Raw genomic sequence first — 21,460 nt, 5'->3', positions numbered from 1 at the left:
GCATACACTTGTGTACTACCTGTATATACAGAAATAGCTATATATATGAATACACAACATAGTTTTATTAGTCTTTCTACCTCAATAAAGACAAAACTTTACATTTTTATTACTATATCCCTGATGTCCCTTAACTCATGTACATATGTTACTAGGGCTGACACAGAGAGTACAAGTGAGCATCTAGAGGCACTCAGGAAGCTCGCCAGTGACCTAGAGGAGCAAAGAGAAACTCTGGAAGACTTGAGGGACCAGAGACAAGCTATCCTGCCTCGACTTAGCCTGCTAGACAAGGAGCTGGTCAAACAACAGGTGAGGGCATTATTTTTTGCTATAACTGTATGTAATATGTCCAGCAATATGCTAATATGATCACACGGTCGAAGTAATATTGAGACATTTTCCGGAAATATTGTACTTCATCAGGTGGGTCATCTGGAGCAGCGCTGGGCACAGCTGGAATCTCTGATTCAGCAGAAGATCCAGGACTCTGCGCAGATGCTAGAGGATCTTGCCCGAGTGGAAAATCAGCTGAGAGATGCCAGAGAGTGGGTGGAGGAGCAGCGGCCTGCCCTCACCTCTGCCCTGAAAACCAGCCCACCCCCCGATCTGGCCCAGAGTTTCCTGTTCGACCACCTGAGCGTATGTGTAGAGCTGGAGGCCCGTCAGCAGCTGCTCGGTCAGGCAGTGAAGGAAGCTCAAGCTGTGGCTTCCAGGCTGGGACTGAGTGAAAAGAGATGCCTGCAGGAGCTCGTTGAACAAGCCCAGACTGAAGTGGAGGCTCTCGGGGCTCGAGTTGCCCAAAGGAGGAAGTACCTTAGTAAGGTAACAGCTGGACTTATGATTTAGATTCCAAATAAAATTTTAATTATGCCTTAAAGGGGCTAATTTTATCCTGAGCTATTAGTTTGGTGAAAGAAAAAAAACCCAAAGAAAAACCAGGTAGTCCAAGAAATAAATTCTGCTTATCCTGCCAAAGTCCATTTGTAAATAAGTTGTGATGTTTCTGTCTTCCTCTCAGGCCTTCACAGAGAGGACACAGTTCCTTCAAGGCCTGGGGCGAGCATTGTCTTGGATACAGCAACAGGAGAGGAAGGCCTTGATAGATGACCACATAGCACTTCTTCCTGAGGACCTGGCCAAGCAGGTTGCTGGATGTCGAGGTGTCCAGAGCAGCTTACGAGCTTATCAGAGGGAGCTGGCATCTCTCTGGGTACAAGGCCGCGATTTAGAGAGAGATGCCACTGACAAAGAGAGAGCAGAAACGCTGGCAAGACTTGAGGAGCTTCAGTCTGCTTTTGAAACTGCTCTCCAGAGGACTACCCAGCGTCTTGCAGCCTTAGAGAAAGCCTTGACCTCCAGGAAGTACTTCCAGGTTGACCTAGACAAGACTTGTCAGTGGCTGAGACAAGCAGATGACATAACATTTCCGGAAATCAATTTAAGCACTGCTGATGATAGCTCTGATTTGCAGTCACAGCTTTCCAATTATCAAAATGTCCTAGAACAAGCTTCCGAGTATGAGAACCTCCTTCTTATTGTCCAAAGAATAGGCCAGGAGATCCTCCCTACTCTGAATGAGATCGACCATTGCTACCTGGATGAGCGGCTCAATGCCCTGCCACAGCAGTACAATGCCATCCTAGCTCTAGCCAAAGAGAAGAAAGACAGGGTCCAACAGATTATCCTAGAACGGAAAGAGTTCTGCACTTTCTTTGATATTACTCGTAATGCACTGGAGGAGCTTCAGGAGCAGTTTGACAATCTGGAGAAGCAGACTATCAGTATTGAAGAGGAGGAAGTTGTTAGTTTAGTTAATGAATACAGAAATATAAATGAAAGTTTAGTCCATATTAGCCCTGCTGTTAGAGAACTGCACGGGAAAAATGAGGGTTTCCTCAGTAAAGGTCAGCACTACAGAGCTGAGGAGACACAGCAGCTTGTGAGTCTCCACAACACACTGAAAAGGAGAATTGATCAGAAGATCAAACACTTACATGATTGCTTGGAAATACTATCTAAACACAAAGTAGTTTTTTCCAAGTTAGACTCAGAGTTAAAGTCTGCTAAAGAGGAGCTGGTGAAATTGAAATCAGACAAAGAAGTAAGTGCCATAGATAAAATCTCAAGTCTTTATTCACTGCTTGAAAATCTGGATGGAGTGAACTCTCAGGCTGAAGAATGCAAACAACAGATGGAAAACCTTTGTCTTACGACCGATGCTGCTGCCTTTCAGGAAACTAGTCTGCAGCTCCAGTCGCTGCAGTCTTTACGATGTGACGCTAAGCGTTTCGTTGAAGAAAGCGAAACGACAGTCGCAAAAAATGAAGACTTCACAAGAGCAGTTGAGAAAGTGTTCGAGTGGTTGAGGACTATTAAGGACAAAATGAAGGATCCTTTGACCTTTTCAGAGGTCAAAATTGAGAGGATGCACGAGGAAGTGCGGAAACAGAAAATCAAGGAGGAAGAAGTGAAAAGTAGACTGAGGGTCGTTGATGTCTTGGGTGCACGAGAAAAGCAAAAGTACGAAAGCAGGAAAGCAACCGTTCCTTCCCATGTAGACGAGAAACTGCAGGAGCTGGGAAGGCTGGGAGATGAAGTCCAACAACGAATTTCTGCAAAACAAGTATGTAATTATGATTGTTGATTGATTTTATTCATCTTATAGCTATTTCCTGATAGTATTGTGACGTTGCACTAAATGTAATTGATATACATCTGGAAATGACTGCCTCAGTCATTGTCCACAGTATTCCTGAGCCATCATTCATGGTTTAAAATTCTAAATGTTACTTTCAGTCTCATGTCAGCCTCACTGTTAATATTAATCAACTTGGGGAGGTTACAACATTTCAAATATATCCTTAGCATCTTCCTCTATAAAAAAAAAGACTACTGGTAAGTTTAAAAACAGGACATTTTTACACATTAACAGCAAAAATGCGCTTTAATGTTTAAACAATGCACTTCTCTATCAACTCATTTACATAGATAAAATCTTGGAGAAAAAGAAGAAGTTAATTAAATCACCTTTTGCATATTCTAGCTGGCTGTGGATCAAGCGCTTTCCTTGGTCCAGAGGCACCACTTATCTCTGCAGTCCATGCAGAAATGGCTAGACTCCGCTGCGGCTTTACTTCAGAGGGCCACCACAGGGGTGGAGCTTGAAAATCAAGCAGACTGTGCACAGGATCTGGAAGAAATTTTAGCTCAGGAAAAAAACTTCAAAGCTGGTTTAGAGGAGTTCAGGACTTTGGATCCCTTGCTGGTGGATTTTCTGGAGGCAGGAGTGATGAATGGGCTTAGAGAAAAAGTAAACGCAATGCAGCTAAGAAGCACCGAAGTCAAACAGCAAGTGGATACTTACAGAGAAGTGTTGGAGAGGTGTGTACTATATCAAGTATACATATACAGTTCATATTTATTCCATATACCTAAAATGATGTTGTGCATAGTTGCTCTATTATGTCACCCATCATTGATGTTCAATCTGAATGTTTCTTAGATGTGCAGCTCTGTGGAGCTCCTTCCAACGTGAGAAAGAGACCGTGGTTGAGCAAATGAATGATTCAGAGGGCAGGATGGCCATGTTCACAACAGCTAAAGCTGTAAGCGCCCACCAAGCAGAAGACAAGTGTCAAAGATACAAGGTGGGTCACTGTGTCAGAGAAAAAGAGATTCTGTATTAGAAATTACAGAACTGATCTAGCCTTTCCCAGGGGTTGTAACTTTTAGTTTTGCATGATATGTTTGACGAGAACATATTTATTAAACAGCTTTGTGTCGTATCTCTTATAACCTTTTGGTTCTAGTCGCTGGTGGCGCATGTTGACTTGCTGGAAATGCCTCTGAATGCTTTGAAAGAAAGAGCAGCAGAGCTGGAGCAATTAATCTCTGAATCCAGCAAAGCTATCACCAGTCACGTTGTATCGTCGCTATGGCAACGGTGGACCCGTCTCCGCAGTGTGGCCCGAGCCCAGGAGAGGGCACTGGAGGACACCGCAAGAGAGTGGAGGAACTTCAATGAGAAAGTAAGAGACAGTGTACCAGTGGGTTTTTGTGCATGTTTGCCTCAGACGTTTGTGGTGTGGTGGTCCTCACATAATGACCTGCTTTCTGGGGAATAAAGAGCAGGTCCCCACATTGTAAAACACTGAAGTAAACCTTTAGGGAAAAGGTTTACTTTAAGGTCCCAAATCATAAAAATGTGTTTTTATTAGCTTGAAGATGTAAAAAGTATAAATTTGCTTGTCACAATAATTTTTCTAGCACTCTCCACAACTAGACCGCCTTCTAGTTTTATAAGCCACTGAAAACTGGATGATCAGTCATCATAGACATATAGCTAAAAAATGCAACACATTCTACTCTCTGACTGCTCGGTTTCTTTTAGGTGAACGTGAAAGTCCTATTTAAGCACGCAACTCAGACTCTTTTAAAGTGTGGCTGTATCAGAACCTTGTGCACGGTCGGTTTATTAGCTTTAGCAGTTGATAGTTTGTACCAGGTTGGTGAAGCAGACAGGAGTAGCAAGGAAACTAACTAGATCACATAAAATATTATTTTCAGAGTAGGCTGTGTTTATTTTATTACTTCTTTCCTTTACTTGATATGTGACGGCCTTTGCTAAGAGGAGACTGAAGTTGTTTTATTCTGCTGTCAAAGCCACCAGACTATATTGATAAAAACACTTGTTTTACTTTGCCGAACGCAGAAGAGGCTGATCTGCCTCAGCTTGATCGGTTAGGTTATTTCTGTTATTGTGTGGCTTTTATGTTGAATCACCAGAGTCCCACTCTGACGGTCCAGAAACTTGCAGAGAATATGGGACATTTTAGGCTTGGATAAAGGTTCAGGTAAGACAAGCATTAGCTATGGCTAAAGCAAAAGTCAGACCCGAGTACGTCACAAGTCTTCAGTCTGTCCCTGAGTGGTCTGTATAATCAACCCTTCACTGGCGTCCAGTTAAGTCCCTGTTTATTTTAAGAATGCTGTAGTCCACCCACTATTTCCCTTTTTGTTTTGATGTTTTAGTGTTTTATTTTATTTATAAAGGTGCTTTGTAAATAAAATATGACTTTACTTACTAATCTTACTTCTGCAAAAATGCATCTGCAAATTCGAGTCAAACACAGTAACCGCTGAACACCAGTTGGTGTGCAGTGATGTAACTCCAGGCTTCAGGCCAGTTGTTTCCTCCTGCCAAAACACTGTGTCATGGAGTGTTTTCCCGCCTTTCGACCTAATTTGTGTTTGAACACTCTCTGTTCCCATAAATACCCACAAGACACTCTTCCTAAAAAAGGAAATGAAGTCATATTGTAAGTAACTGTCACTTCCTCATATGTGGCACATTCCTGCTGTCCACTGTTTTTCTGTGGCCCCTTTGTTCAACTGGGCATGATGTCATCCTCTTCGTCCACTGATTCCTTTGACTATCACAAAGTCTTGTCGCATATAAAGTAGACTGGCAGCAATCCCAAGTGAAAACAGACAAAAATTTAAGTAATTATGTCTCCCAGCCCCTTTTTTAAACCCACAAGCTCTACATGCCCATCATGAAGCCGAATGTGGAGAATAATTCTGTACATAAACATCTGTCCCCCAGATGGAGAAGGTACGATCGGTGTCCAAAGACCTCCACGGTCGTGTCCCAGACAGCACGGTTGAGAAAGCAGCCACCAGGGCGGCGCTTCAGAGTCTCCTGGAGTACCACGACTCCTTCAGTCTGGAAGTGGAGAGGGAGCAGTCCATACTGGCTCTGCTGGGGCAACAAAGTTGCAGTCTCAGGGGAGAGGATGACAAGGTGGAAGTGATGGAGAAAAGCACTGAGAACGGACACAAGGAGACGCCGTGCTCACAGGAGATCCAGAGCATGCAGGAGCAGTATGACAGGTGAGAGGACTGCTGCTGGGGCTGCTGACAACCACTTTATAATCATAATGATTATTGCTATAACTGTTCAACTTAGGTAGGTGGATATTTAAGTTGTTTTACAGCATCTTAGTACAAGGATAATGGGGCTACTTTTCAGTTTATCTTCATTTTTAAAAAGAGTTTCTGCTTTTTACCACTTAAATTTGTTTATAGTAAATGTAATAAATATCCCATTCAGACCGAAATGTGTTTGTTTATTTTGATCTTTTTCTTTCTTGTCTTGTCAGCCTTGTGTTGCAGGTGCGGGCTAGCAGGGCTCAGGTGCATCAGGAGTTGAGGGAGAGAGAGGAGGTTGAGAAAGAGCTAGGCTTAGTCAAAGGCTGGATCCAAGACACCCGGGGTTTATTGCTGAGTCCCACTGCAGACCTGGATTCACTGCTGCAAGAGCTAGAGGTAAGGCACTTACACACAAAGCAAACATAGTCTGACTTCATTGGTGGTTTTTCTTGCTTGTTTAGACACAAATACAATGTATTAACATAATTAACAGATGTGATTATATTTGAATGTGTGAGTGTGAGAGTAAAGCTATGGATTTACTTGTTTATCTATGTTCCTACCTTCACCTATGGCAGCAAGCTGTTAGTAGTCATCAAAACAATGAGATAGTACATGGAAGTGGTAAAAAATGAATGTCCTCTGAAGGGTCTCTGGGCTCTTCCTTAGAGATAGAGTAAGAACAATGGTCATTTGGGAGGGGCTCACAGTACAGTCACTACTCTCCACATTGAAAGGAGCCTGTTGAGGTGGTTCAGACATCTGATTAGGATTCCTCCTGGGCATATCCTACTAGAAGGAGGCCTCAAGGCAGACCCATGGCACGTTAGAAAGGTTATTCCTCTCAGCTGGCTTGAGGATGCCTTGGTGTACTGTGGGGGAGCTGGAAGAGCTTAGTCTGCTACCTTGTGACCAACAGCCAGATAAGTGGTGAAAAATAGATAGATAGACAGATTAATGGAAAAATGATAAAAAGGGATTTGTAGTCATTCATGTAATAATTACAAATTTAAAAAAAGACCCAAACAATTTCTAAAGTGAAATCACCAATAATGAAATGTTGCTGTTGGTGGATCACTGCTAAAAAAGGGTCTTTGTCTCCATGCAGTTAGTTTAACTCCCTGACAAAGATTTATACACTTAAATGAGTTAGTTAAGTTAAACAAGACCAAGCCATAAAGGGAGTTTAATTGTTGATTAATTGTTAATCATTCAGCTCGATTATAACCATGTATATTTCATCAAGTGCAGCTTCTCGTATGTTACATTCATGTCATACACTATGCCTTGTAGACGGCACACGGTGAGGTGATCAGCAGACGTCAGAGTGTGGAGCGGATGACAGAGCTGCAGCAATCCAAGTACCAAGACCTCCAAGCTGGCCTGCCCTCTGAACTCAGCATGCAGCTAGCTGAGGTGGCGCTGGCTCTCGGATCTGCTGAGGATCAGGTAAGCTCATTTTACTTATTGTATTATTTGACTCTAATAATGATGCATGTATGAATATTATCAATGAAATATGACACTGATTTGTTTAACATTCATTTAGTCTTGTCAAGAGGTTTACGTTAGTATTTGACCTATTTTTTTTTAACTGTGTATTTCCAAGGTATTATGTGGTCTAATTGTTAAGGCTCTATTACACAACCACAAAGGTTCTGTATTGGATGTTGTCTGCAACTCTTTCTTCACACATTGTCTATCTATAACTTCTCTGCCACTAACAAAAATCCAAAAAGGGGTGTTAAACAAGCATTGTGTGTGTTTCTGATATCCACTTCAGGTGCAGGCAAGGGAAAGGGAGGTGCAGCAGACCAGAGATGTGAAAGAGGACTTCAGCTCCAGACTGCAGGACATCGAGGCAAAGCTGAAGACCATTGCTCTAAAATTGGAAGACAAGGGTGCCGACCTGGAGGAGGCCAAAGAAGACACCAAAGTAATCAAACAGACAGATTGACTAATTAGCAAGCAATTAACCCCTGTTAAACTGGCTATTCATTTTGCAGATGTTGAGGTTAATGAGTGAATTGAGTTCTGGCTTCAACAGTGACCCACTTTTGAGAGGAGTATTCCAGATGGGAGTTTGAGCCCCTTGCCTCCTGTTCTTCTTCTTGTCTCCCCAGCATGTTTCTTCCCTCACTCATTTGTAGAAAAAAAAACTTTGGAGTTAAAATTCATTTAAAGGAGCAGTTTGCGCACATCCCACATGCCTCTGGTTTAGTAATTAATCACTGCTTCTCACCAGGAAAGCCATAAAACCACAGCTTGTCATTTATACGCTTTTAAAGCTGATTTAGTCTACAATCTAGTTTTACCTCACTCATGAACTCCCTTTCTTTAATCTTTGCCCTCCTTTGACCTCCTTTCTCCTCCGTTTTTTCAACCCCTCCTCTCCTCCCCTCTCCAGGCTCTTTCTGAGGAGTGTGAATCCTGCGGTTGCTCTCTGGCAGAGTTGGGAGTGGCCGTGCAGGAGTTTGGGGAGCAGAACCCTCTCCTGTGTAAGCAGCTGGGTGATGCTGTGGCCAAATTGACAGAGGTGCAGCACCACACCTCGCAGCAGGTCCAGGATAGAGCCAACAGACTGAAGAAGGTGGGGTGGACAGTCAGTTCAGTGTGCCATCCAGATGATTTGTTTCATATAATTCTCTTAAATATTATTATATTAAATGTAGTTTTTTTATTATTTGCTCTGAATTTGTGGTCTTCTGTTGAGCAGGCAGAAAGACAGGTGGAGGAATATCAGGGCATGAAGGCATTCATTTTGAGCTGGACAAAGAAAGCTGAGGCTCTGGTCACCGGTAATATCATTTGGAGCTCTGCGTCCCAGCTGCAGGAGCAAATTCGAGCACACCAGGTGAGCTTTAATGGCACTGCCAGCAGGGATTGTGAATAGCTATAAGTTGTCCTAAAGCTGCTGTTGTGTCAGATGAATGGGTTCTATTAAATTCCATGTTTATTCTTCCTCCAAAATATTAATCCTGGAGCTGCGGATACCCCACAAAGTTGAAACTAATTAGATGCACCGAGTTTTTAAAATTCCAGTGAAACGTCATGCTCTACACTATGTCGGCCTGCCTTAATTAGTATAACTGCACACCCGAGAAGACTCCTCTCCTTGACTTATAATTTGTGTTCATTTGGTGGCAGGCCTTACTGCGTGAGTGTAGAGGTCTCCATGGTGACTTGGAGGCCATGGGGGAGAGGGAGGTGCAGCTGGCGGATGTGTTGCAGACAGAGGGGTGGAGCCAGCGGGTGAAACACCTCAGCAGACGCGCAGAAGAGCTGCAGCAAACTGCCAAGACTCGCCTCCAGAGTCTGCAGGATGCAGCTAAGGTACATGACACTTTTAAGAAAGCATTACAGGAGTTATGCAGTAGCCCCCTGCCTCAGTCTTACTGTGTTCACATCATCTCCATTGCTGCCAAATAAATGTGGCTATTTCCATTTTATAATTCCACACACTCTGTTGCATAAGAGCATGTGCACATCCCTTCAAATTGAGTCAATTATAATTTAGCCACAACTCAACAGTGCCCCCTTATGGTCATTCACGACAGATTACTCCATCATAATGGAAGGCACTGTTTCATTTAGCGTGTGCAGCAGTAATCTGTTACGCTAATCTGATTGCCATGCAGCTGCTTCCCAGACGACAGTCTGTTGCTGATTGTTGCTAATAACACTGTGCATTGGAAATCTGTTTACAACTCCTCTTGTGAGTTAGATTTTTTTTTTTCTGGGTCTAGATTGCAGAGCACGAGTTTAATTTGTAGCGACTTGTAATTTAGTTTCCTTCCAATGATGCACATTAAGGTCAGTTAGAATTTGCAAATGAATACATTTTAAAGCGAGATGCACCACTATCTTCATCCTTCAAACTGCACTGGGGAAAAAAAACGTTTGCAGCATCAGATATCCACAAAGGAGCTATGATACTTTTAAAAATCTGTTTTCATGTGGGTTTGATTACTGCTGTGTACAGAAGCTACATTCTATCTTGTATCTGTTCCCATATATACTTTCCCTTGATTTGTTATGTCTGTATCTCTCCTCAGGACATGTTGCGTCTGGAAGCGGAGGTCAAGAGCCTCCATGCTGCTGTAGATCAGATACAGGCCACACTTGCTTCCCCTGAGCTTAACAAGCTCAGCCTCAGAGAGCAGTTGACACAGAGACAGGTAAACACAAACATAATACTGGCAAACAGCTTGTGTCCAATCAGTCTGCAAATGTTATTTAAATTAGCGTGCACTGATATACATCTAGCATTTCTATCTCCCGTCTTATTATCAACCTCTTTGCTTTTCAATAAGCGTCTGCTGGTGGAAATGGAGGGCTTTAAGCAGCAAGTAGCTGCTGTTCAGCAGTGTCAGAGCGCCCTCCGGCTGCCAGAGGAGGTAGTGGCCAGTCTGCCTATCTGTCGCACAGCTCAGACTCTGCAGCAAGAAGCCAGCCAACTGCAACACACCACAATCCAGCAGTGCAACATCCTGCAGGTAAAAGGCAGACCGAGTATTATGAAGGCTGTTGATGAGCTGTTAGATATAAAGTCATAGTGACAGAGACAAGAAACAGTACATTACCAGCCTTTGTGATAAGAATCCTACTATCAAAATTATATATTTTTTCAATTGCATTGTTTTTGTTAGTATTTTATCGCTTAAATGTAGCACTGAAATTTCAGCTGCTGAGAAGAGTTATTGCTTGGAAGAGTGGATGCTCTGAAACCTGTGCTCTGTAGTGTTTCAACAAGCCTTCTCAGGAATGTCTGTGTTTTCTTTAAGCCCCCATCAGAGCCCAACTGTAGTGAAGATTAGCCCTGAGGAAGAAGGAAGTGACTTTCAGCCAATAAATCAGTCAATCCATTTGAACCAAATACATCATGTTTAACAAGAACTGAAACAGTTCATCTACCATGTAGGCACATTGTTCTGGCTCAAGGTCAAATTTGTGACAGGCTGTCTAAACATTTTGATACACAGACCTTCTGATTAGGTCATCTACTAATCGGAAGGTTGGTGGTTCAATCCCTGTCTGATCCAGTCCAAATATCCACGGGAAAGATACTAACCCCAAGTTGCTAGATAGATAGAATGCACATAACTACAAAAAGCATAGAAAAAAGTGCATGTGTGAATGGGTGAATGAGGCAAGTTGTATAAAGCGCTTTGAGTGCACAGATAGAGTAGAAAAACACTATATGAGAACCAGTCCATTTACCATTTACATTCACATCTATCTTTGTAATCGCAATATTCTAATTGTGGGAAGTTAGCTTTCACACACCTGCATTATTTCAATATCAGCAAATGAAAAAAATACAGATTATTCTGTCTAATAAGAGCTTACCAACAATATAATGAGCATGCTCAGTACCAGTTACTGCATATGGATTTGAGAGTCAACGTAAAAGTTTAGAACTTGACTCCCTGTGTGGAGTGGGAAGGGAAAATATAATTTCCCTCAGGGATCTATATTGTAAATACAGTTTCATTCATCTCATTTTACCTTAACGCCCTGACAGGAGGCCGTGGTGCAGTATGAGCAGTATGAACAGGAAGTGAAGAACCTCCAGAGATTAATTGAAGAAGCTCATCGGATCATTCAGGACCGGCCCGTTTCCACTAATAATATACAGGAACTTCAGGCTCAGATACACCACCACGAGGTATGAGGGTCTCCTTACTTTCTGTCATTTATCTGTTCAGTTTATTAGAACAGCAGTATGTAGGCGATAAACATGTAACCCCCAAATCATCAACATTATCAATAAAATGCTGCTTTATGATTGTCTAATCCAAGGTTGTTAAAAATAAGGCCAGAATTGGCCCTGCAAAGATTCCCATCCGGATGGCTTTGGAAAATGTAAAGCAGAATAGAAATTTTGGCTTTTTAATATTTATATATTTCTCGGGGATTGTGTGGTTAAACTTCTGTACAATGGTTTCAGTGGTCCTCCCCACAAGATTTGCTCCTAGAACAACATTTTAGTCTTCTGCCGTAAACCAAATTGAGTGTGACTCTTAAAAAAATGAGTTGATGCCTCAGACATTCAGACATTTCTATTGAGGTCAGTATTTTTAACATCAAAGAGTTAAGTGAAAGAAACAGAGAACTTGAGTCATTATGTTTCCTGTCCTATGTTTCAATGCACAGAGGCAAAAAGCAGAAGTTGTGGCACCAGTGAATGTATCATATATCTTAAATTAGCCTTAGGCAAGCCTGACTAAAGTGACTCAAACTATAATTCAATAATTTCATTGCATCATTCAGCATAAGCAAAAGCTGCTTCTATAGAGCCCTGAAATTGTTGAGTAAATCTAGTGTGAGAACACAAATGTCAAAGTGGTTAGACCGGACATGAATTGTTCTTTAATCTTCCAGCTCTTCAGGACAAATGCTTGTCTGATGTCTTATTACACCTGTGTGAGAATGGCACACAGGTGTGTAGTCTAGGGAATTCACAGCATGCACATGTGCTTCCTTCTGCACGCTCCACCCAGGCAATTCCCTCAGCTAAACCAAACAGACAGGCCAGGCAGTCAGTAATGCTCACATAAACACCTACAGTCAATTTAGACCAAACCTAACATGCATGTTTTTGGACTGTGGGTGTTAGCCAGAGTTCCCAGCACAGGATGCAAGTCAGTCTGCACATTCAAACCCAAAACTTCCTTGCTGTGAGCCATCAAGGCACCCTGGTTAAAAATAAATGGTCAATTAATACCCCTTTCCATCATTCCCCCTAAATCCCAATTTAAAAACATCTGATTTAATCTCCCTCTTAACATGATCAAAGCATGCATTTTCCCAAACAGCAATCCAGAGAAAATGTTGTGTGGTGCTTTTACAAGCCCAACTCACGCACATTCCTCGTTTTATCTGATGGTGCATGTAAATATAATCTGCATAGACAGATGCCAGAGTTAGATGGTTTTCACCTGAGCGATTTGAGCCTCTGCTGCAGTTTCACTTTGCTGAGTATGTTTGATCTCCCATGCCGAGAAGGAGATTGCGAAGGTGGGGGGGTGCAGATGCAAAGACCTGCAGAGAAACAGATCATGTCTCCCCGCAGGCAACGTTTTTTTTTATTACATTTTAATTTCTGCTGCACGGTTCAGGCAGATTTATATCTTACTCCAGTGTTTGACTACCTGGAAAATATTAACCCAGGTGTTGCAGATATTTGCAGATATTTTCTCACCCTTGCAATCACTTTTGTCGCAGCAGAGCGGCCTGGCATGCCAGCATTTTTATGTCTAAGTTAGATCTCTAAGCTCAGCGGAGAGTTGCAACTCCACTGGCCCCTTTAGTCACATGACCTGATTATCAGTGCAATGACCATCTGTGGGACAGAGGGTGAAAAGAGGGGTGGAGGAGGAACAGCAGAGATGGGCTGGCCTGCTGGCACATTAACGTAGTTGTAATTTGACACCGTTTCTGTCACTCTTCCTCCAGACGCCCTCCCTCTCTCCTTCAGCTCCCTTTTGTTATAAGTAATCTGCCCAAGGGATTGGCGGAGAACGACAGCGACAGGCAAGGGAGGGGGAGGGTGCAGCGCGGTGAGATCACTTCCTGTTTTTCCTTGCCATTTGTGTATATGTAGCAGAGGGAGTGTCTGAGGGATTTTGAAGTATTTCTGCTATGGTCTCTGCTTCAACCAAACATCCTGTCTTAGCTTCAGCACTGATCTGAGTCACCCGCCTCTGTGCTGCTCCGATTGGCTCAGAGAGAGAGTGAGAAAGACAGAGAGGAAAAAAGGAGAGTGAGGCGGTGCTATTCTCTTTCTACACTTAGACCAAAGGCAGCCAAAGAGAGGAAGAGAATGCGTCTGCTCCGCTTACTCCTCTCAGACCGGCATCACATTCAAGGCTGAACCAACTCAGCCACCCACTTTCACAGGATCCTATTTAAACAGGAACTATTGATCTTGTGCTGTGGACTCAGCCACACTCTCCTGATCCTGGGGGTGGTGTTTTCTGTTTGCTGGGAATGTTTTGACAGGAGTTAGCCCAGAAGATCCGTGGCTACCAGGAGCAGATCGCCTCGCTCCACTCCAAGTGCAAGATGCTGACAGTGAAGGCCAAACACGCCACTATGCTGCTGACGGTCAGCGAGGTGGAGGGCTTTTCAGACGGCATGGACGAACTGAGTGACGAGGAGCTTCCCAGTGCTGTGACAGACACCACCACAGCTGACGCCAAGCAGCTTCCAGCACACCCCTCTGTGGTCATGGTGAGTGGGAAAACCTTTGGTTTTGGGGGGGGATATACAGTCATAGACCTGTAGACATTACAAGGATGTGTGTGCATGTGTGCATAAGTTGTAGCATCTCTCCCTTTCTGCACATACCACTGACTGCCAAGTGACTCCAAGGATCCCAGTGGGGCCTTTAAGGTTTCTATGCACTTCATTTCACAAAACTGCAGTTAGGTTAGTTACTCTTGACTTATACCACATTAATACATGTCTGATAATATCAGTTAAGATCAGATTTTTTTAGCTCTACAAACCTTTTCTTCTCCACTATTAAGGTCACAGTAACAGTTATGACTGTGCAGTTCATTTACAAGATAAAAATGAGCCACACAGAAGTAGCTGAACAGCTCCCTCACGTGCAGCTGTTCAGGCCTACGTAACAGCTGGATAAGTATACAGTGCTACGCAACATGTTTTAAACTAGTGGCGTGAATATTTTTAGTCACCAATTATGTTCTAATTCAAAGTTCAAGTTCAAAGGTCGTTGGGGCGGGTGTAAAACCTTGCCTTTTAAAACAGCACCACTTCTCGCTGGTACTCTTGCACCCAGGTAGGTTTTTCCCTTTTGAAGATGTTGCCACACCTGCTCTGTGGATTTAGGTTCTTTCTTCGTGTAATCCTGGAGTAACTCTGATGTTGAGCTCAGGGCCCTGTGAGGGCAGTGCCATCTGTTGCTGACTCCTTCTTCTTGTAGGTGAAAATAGTTCTTTATAAATCCGGCCGTGTGTGGGAAGTTGTTGTCCCGCTACAGCAAAGAAGTAGTACTGTAAAAGGTTCTGGATAGGTTTTTGTTTTTTTTATTCATTCTGTATGTTATTTAGCAGGTTCCTCTGGTGTGTCACTTCACTGGTACCTTGTTTGTCACTTAATGTTAGCCTGAGCCCGTCTGTCACCCTCATCTTAATCATTTATTTTTCATACAGTTAGCACAAGTAACCACCCCACTTCCTTTCAGTCTGTTTCTGAATCAGGTTTCTGAGCCTTCCCGGTCTACTACTGTTGTTTGTGGTGTGTTTCGTCTCAGCAGGCCAGGAAACAGGATATTACTGTGTGTGTGTGTGTGTGTGTGTGTGTGTGTGTGTGTGTGTGTGTGTGTGTGTGTGTGTGTGTGTGTGTAAACGTTGTCAGTTTGCGTGTATGGTAACTGTCATGCATGGATTACTGATATTTTTAAAAATGCACGTTGTCATTCTTACGGCAGTGGTTTTACCAAGCGAACCTCACAATGTAAAACCACACAGTTTCCCACACATACTGGTCTGCTAATGCTCTTAGTTGCTTTGCATTGCATCATAAAGCCCGCGAAACAGTCCTCCGAAGGTCCTGAGTCAGTAGACTATGGTCCGCATCGACTGCCAAAAAGCAGCCCAGTAGGGTTTGGCTCGCATTTCAGCTCTGCCTCTCTGCTGAAGCATGCAGGCACACTGACAACAGTGCTACTTCTAGGACAGCTGCTGCTGCTGTATTCACCAGTCCCTGTCTCTGTTAGCTATCTCATGCTATAGCCATGCTTTGTTCGAGTCTGAGCCTTGATACTGCTGGGTTTTTCTATCAGAGACCTTATTCTTACTGTCTGTACGACTTTAACCCCTTTCCTGTTGTATATGTGTGTACTAACTCTACAGCATGTGTGGGTTTGTGTGTGATGTGAGCAATCACTGTCTGTGTACTTTGTGTGTGTGTGTGATTTCTCAGCTTCCTGGTGAGGGGCATTCCTTTATCCTGATGTATCCTGTAAAGAATCCAAGCAGCTACTTCATTGCCAGTGGAATCTAATGTTTGTCCATTTGCTCACACAGCAAAGACTTTTACCTCTGCAATGCTCTTTAATGTTGTGTTACGGCAGAAGACTTTCAGTGTGGCATATCAGTAGCATTAATGTGAGCTAATGGGCCTCCTTTCTGTGTTATTTGATTACTCACTGTGTAATTAATCAAGCAGTATGTGTTGCCACTTCAATCTGGCTAACCTGCACTTCCCCATTAATTTTTATGCTTTCTCTTCTTCTTCTCCCTCCTCATTTTTCCCTCTCTGTCTCCTCTCCCCTTTGATCTGCTTCTTTTCTTTTTGGCTCCCCCTCCTTTTTTTCTTTCACCTGCTTCTTTTGATGTGTGCTTTTCATTTCTTTGCGGCGTGTATGTGTGGTCAGATGACAGCCGGCCGCTGCCACACACTCCTCTCCCCTGTGACAGAGGAGTCAGGGGAGGAGGGCACAAACAGCGAGGTCTCCTCTCCCCCTGCCTGCCGCTCCCCCTCTCCGGGGGCTAACGCTGAAGCTGCTCTTAACCAGGTATTGCAAATCCCACCCTGGAAAACTCCAAACCGACCAGTATTACCTGATGGTCTCAACTTCCCTACTGCCACTTTGTGTTTTGCACCTTTAAACGTTCAGTCATCACCATCATTGTTAGAAGATAACACTTTAATCTTTAAAGCTTCAAATGTTGCAAAATGCAAAAGCTAAAAAATATTGAATATGTGGCCAAATTTTGATGTAAGGTAAATACATCACCTTCTCTTCACCATCACCACCATAACAAACCAACTTACCACCCTACAGTGACCACCTCACCATCATCACTGTTAACACAGTATGTTTGAGAGAGCCGGAGATTTGCTGTGCTTATTTTACCTGCTTTTCCCTTTTTTTTTAATCGGCCTCCTGTTTGCATATTTACTTTGCTGATGGAAGTTTTGTTTGCCATTCCCATCTTTGTACACACAACTGAGGTATCATCAAGTAGCTTTTTGTGCTGTCTGTGACTGCAAATGATGTAGAAGTGAAACAGAAACACTCGTTGTGCTCGGAGAAACAGCAAAGGTCAAATTTTTTATTTTAGCTGTAAAATCTAAAATGCAGTTTTAGTGGCCTGTTATGTGTCTCTACACTTAAATATTGAAAGAAAAAAACAAGTTCAAAGACAGCTGGGAAATATGTAACTAACTGTTGCTGTGGGGGAAATGCAGCAGCAGATCTAAGTTAATCTGCCTTAGGATTGGCCCATGCCCACTGTGTGGCAGGATATGATTATGGGGGCAGCCTAATTTTAAAATTAAAGAGAACTACTATTACTGTTAACTCATGACATATTGACTTCAGTTATATAATAGAATAAAAACAACCATGATCAGTGTGTCTCATACTGGGTCTAAAGCCAAAGGGTATAAATGTGTTTTAAGATGAGTTTTGAAAATGGACAATGTAGGTGACTGTTTAACGTGTAAACTCAATTTATGAGAATACGTGGAACACATAGGAGACATATTTCATGCAACAAATGTAATTATTTGAAATTCATCTTTTTCTATGTATAACACACATAAATTGTTCTGTGTTTCTGCTAGAAAGGCGTTAATGTTGAACTTATATATGACATAAACTAAATGCTTCTCTCTCGCTGTGAGAGAGTAACATGAGAAAGGAGGGATTTTATTTCGTTCTCCCAGCAAGAACAGAAAGTAACGTCAGCTGTATCAGCAAGAGACACCCGACTCAAGGTCAACTTTTTTTTTTGCAATGATAAATTGCATTTTAGTAGGTAAAGTGGTATCAAGTTATAACATTTAGCTGCCTCTTTTTAAGCACATGTCTGGGGAAAAAAACATTTTAAAAGTAAGTTTTTGTAAAACTTTCAGATTCTTAGGCCAAGTCTGCCACTAGGCTTTTAATAGACTTGATGCTGTAAATGTAAGCCCAAAGGTTTCCCAAAGAACTATTCCCATCAATAGCGTACATCACTCTGACACACTAATAAAGCCCACACTTACTTTTTCCTCGTTTCACAGGGTCGAGGTACACTAAGCCGAGCACCTCTGCAGGAACTGTATGACCCATCTATGGAAAGCAGTGCTGCTAACTTGGACGACCTGCAGAGATCCTGGGAAACGCTAAAGAATGTGGTATGTCACATCATCCCTTTAATTCAACACATTTATTTATTTTTATTATTTGTGTTACTGTTAGACAAACACAATAACAAACTCAGGATTAGTTTGTCTCCTAACATACTGAGCAAGGCGCGAGCGGTCCCAGATTCCGGCCTGAAGCTTTAGTGACCTCAGACCGACACTGCCATGTCTGACAGCTTCACTTTGTCATCATATTTTCAGATCAGTGAGAAACAGAAGAGCTTATATGAGGCTCTGGAGCGGCAGCAACACTATCAGGAGTCCCTCCAATCTATTTCCACCAAGATGGAGTCCATCGAAGGGGCGCTGAATGAGGGCTTAGAGCCCAACAAGACTCCAGAGAGCCAGATGGCTGCACACCAGGTGAGAGCTGAGGGGGGGGTGTATTAGGGGAATTGTGCTCATGTGTGTTTTAAAGGGATAAAGGAACATAATGTAGTGCAGATAAAGAGAGTAAACGTAGTAGTGTAATACATGAAGTGTAATCTGTAAGGCTGATGGGAGACATCGTCACAAAGATGGTATAGACCAGCGAGCTCTTGGGAAACAGAGTACGACTCGGGGGTTTAATATTGCACGGGGCCAGGCAATGGTTGGACAGACTGCATGGCACTGTTCTTCGTTGCTATGCCAACATCACGGCTTTAAGAGAAACAGTTTGCTTTTGCAACACTACTGTCAAGAGGTTTCTACACACCCTCTTTCACTGCTGGCTCACCATCTTCTATTCAGCCTCTTCTTCTCATCCTTAATTAATTCCCATTGGCTCTGTTTTTTTCTTGTATATTCTCATTTCAATCCTCACACACGTCTTACTGCCGTTTGTTCAGGCTTTAATGGATGAGATCCTGATGCTGCAGGAGGAGATTGGTGAGCTACAGATGTGCTTCTCTGAGGAGCTAGCAGAGAGTGATGGTGATGGGGATGCTGGGGAGCAGCTGGCCCTGCAGTCTACTCTCACTGTACTGGGAGAAAGGATGGCCACCATTCGAATGAAGGCTTCGGGGAAACGGCAGCTGCTGGAGGTGATTTAACAAATCCTCATACTTTTTCTAGTTTATCATGGGCTTGTATATGTTATGTCTGCTCCTTTATATTTCTGCTGAGCTTACCTGAGAATTTAAGATATGCGTCGCATTGACCTCTACAGGAGAAACTAAGTGAACAACTGGAGGAGCAGCGACAGGAGCAGGCGCTGCAGCGATACCACTGCGAGGCCGAGGAGCTCGACAATTGGCTGCTCAGCACTCGCGCCACTCTCAGCTCTGCCCTTCAGCCCCAAAATGAAGACATGGACATGGAGGAGCAGCTCATCGACTGTCAGGTGAGAAGCCAAATCTGCTCTAAACAAACAAAACTGGGGATGACGGCTTGTATGCTGCTGTGTTTTCATCAAAGGCTGAAGTATCTGGCTGCTTCACTGTCCTAGAAATGGTACTTTTTCTTGGACTCTCTGATCTTCATGCTTGCATTCACTTTCATTTCTATAGAAAAAAAATATTTCTGCATTGTTTTTGTGTGTTTGGTGTCTTTTTATGGCAAATTGATTCAATTGGGGAAGGTGCTAACAAACCGCAACTGCACTTGAGCTTAATTAATCATATATATATATTTATATATACAGTATACATACATATTTTTTACAATATTATCATATGTTAATTATTAACATAATATCAGCATTTGAATTTTACGGTACCACTGTGCTTAAATAATTTAAAACTAAAATCTTAGTGTCCAGTGTTATTAAAGGTATATATAAGTGATATATTCGTACTTAGAGTTTAAAAATAATTGTTTTTAACTTTGTATGACTTCTGTCTACATGTTGTTGTACTATATCAAATATCTCAAACATTTCATCCAATATTTCCTCCATCCTGTTGCCCTGGAGATCTTCTAGCTTTGCAGTCTTTTAGTTTAAATTTATAATTCATGGTTCTTTCTTATTTGTCACCATTAGATACTCACTCCTACTTGATTTGCCCTCTGGGAATTTTCTGTATGTCAGGCTCATGATTTAATTTTTGTGGGGAGGGGAGTCATTATGTTAAAAATACTGTCACATCTAACTCCCTGCTGTGTCAAACTCAATGTTTTCTTCTGGGGATTTACGGCAGAGCCTACATGCTAAAATATTCATGTTGCACATATTCTACATTCATATTACATGCGAGCTGTGAGATGTTTACATATTTGCCTTGTGATGCTCCATAATAGGCTTCTTAGAAGTTATAATACTAGCTCTGTTCCCCAGGCAGAGAGTCAGTGTTTTAAAGTGTGTCTGTAGCAGCTGGGAGACAGTAAGCTGATTAAACTGTAGTTCACATATGCTTTGTGTGGTCTGCACATATAAAGGTCTGGACCGTGCTGAGCTTCATGTCCAGATTAAATAATGATAAAACATTGGGTCTTAAAATTTCAGTTTTCTGGTAATCGTCTTTTAAATGTGGTACGATATGCAGAGACCTTAGGAAAGTATTTTGTTGGACTTACTTAACCCACTCTGTTTATTTAAATGCCTGCACACCACAATGTAAGCAGCTTAAAAACTACTCACATATAATATGTATTCAGTCTGTGCTTAATCAAAAGCTTTCCTAACTTTAAACTTTGAGCTTTAATTGCGTCATCATAGCAGTCTCTATTATGTTATTTACTCGGTCTGTTCATCAAAAGAAAAAAACCTGCAAAACTTTTAAACTGGTGTTTGAGAATTTTCATTAAAATGCACTATGGAGGTTTTTGCAGAAGTGGAGATAAACCAGTTTCTTTGCCTGCCTCCTGAATGACAGAGTGACGCTACAAACTAAGGGATAAGAGGTGCTCTGTATTGTTGTGGAAAATTCTCTGCACATGATCACCTCCCATCTCTACCGAGGGCCCTTCTATCCCTGTGTGAAAGAAGAGAATATAAGCTTAGAGAATACAAACTACCGCCTCTCTTCACTTCATTTCAATTGTTGGCCTTTGCAAGCTCTCTCTGCACTTTTAGTCTAAAAGGGAAGACTCTTTAAAACTGTTTCTGTTAAGAAACTAATCTGGGAGCTAAACCTATGAGAAATGCTAATGCTTGATCAACTGTAATCCTGTTTTTTTTCTAGAATATGCTGTATGAGATCGAACAGAAGGTGTCGTACCTATCTGAGCTATCCGTCCATAGCGAGAGCTTGTTGTTGGAGGGCCGGGCTGAAACCAAAGGCGAGGCGGAGCAGCTCACCCTGAAACTGCACTCCCTCAAAGACAGCCTCCTAGAGCTGCAGCAGATGCTACAGGACAAACAAGTTGACATACAGGTGAGATCAGCAGTCATACGTTATTTCTTTACTGTCTCAACATTCATGGCTGCATCAACCCT

At 42.5% G+C, this 21,460-nt stretch overlaps 1 protein-coding gene across 1 annotated transcript in view; it reads left to right on the top strand.

The window, feature by feature from the left end:
- The window catches only part of LOC116310752 (nesprin-1-like), an 86,853-nt gene that overhangs the window by 38,353 nt on the left and 27,040 nt on the right, over positions 1-21,460 (top strand). The window contains exons 38-60 of the mRNA XM_039599082.1: positions 156-312; positions 427-825; positions 1,022-2,626; positions 3,047-3,384; positions 3,506-3,650; positions 3,813-4,031; positions 5,609-5,895; positions 6,165-6,330; positions 7,228-7,383; positions 7,718-7,870; positions 8,342-8,524; positions 8,651-8,788; positions 9,082-9,267; positions 9,990-10,112; positions 10,248-10,430; positions 11,459-11,602; positions 13,939-14,169; positions 16,343-16,483; positions 17,980-18,093; positions 18,304-18,465; positions 18,933-19,127; positions 19,253-19,426; positions 21,207-21,398. Coding sequence (XP_039455016.1) covers positions 156-312; positions 427-825; positions 1,022-2,626; positions 3,047-3,384; positions 3,506-3,650; positions 3,813-4,031; positions 5,609-5,895; positions 6,165-6,330; positions 7,228-7,383; positions 7,718-7,870; positions 8,342-8,524; positions 8,651-8,788; positions 9,082-9,267; positions 9,990-10,112; positions 10,248-10,430; positions 11,459-11,602; positions 13,939-14,169; positions 16,343-16,483; positions 17,980-18,093; positions 18,304-18,465; positions 18,933-19,127; positions 19,253-19,426; positions 21,207-21,398 — 5,791 coding nt within the window. The remainder of the gene's footprint in view (positions 1-155; positions 313-426; positions 826-1,021; positions 2,627-3,046; positions 3,385-3,505; positions 3,651-3,812; positions 4,032-5,608; positions 5,896-6,164; positions 6,331-7,227; positions 7,384-7,717; positions 7,871-8,341; positions 8,525-8,650; positions 8,789-9,081; positions 9,268-9,989; positions 10,113-10,247; positions 10,431-11,458; positions 11,603-13,938; positions 14,170-16,342; positions 16,484-17,979; positions 18,094-18,303; positions 18,466-18,932; positions 19,128-19,252; positions 19,427-21,206; positions 21,399-21,460) is intronic.

The sequence above is a fragment of the Oreochromis aureus genome, linkage group 15, assembly GCF_013358895.1.
Source record: "Oreochromis aureus strain Israel breed Guangdong linkage group 15, ZZ_aureus, whole genome shotgun sequence".
Lineage (NCBI taxonomy): Eukaryota > Metazoa > Chordata > Actinopteri > Cichliformes > Cichlidae > Oreochromis > Oreochromis aureus.
The sequence above is the reverse complement of the archived record's forward strand: the minus strand, read 5'-3'. Positions and strand labels throughout refer to the sequence as shown.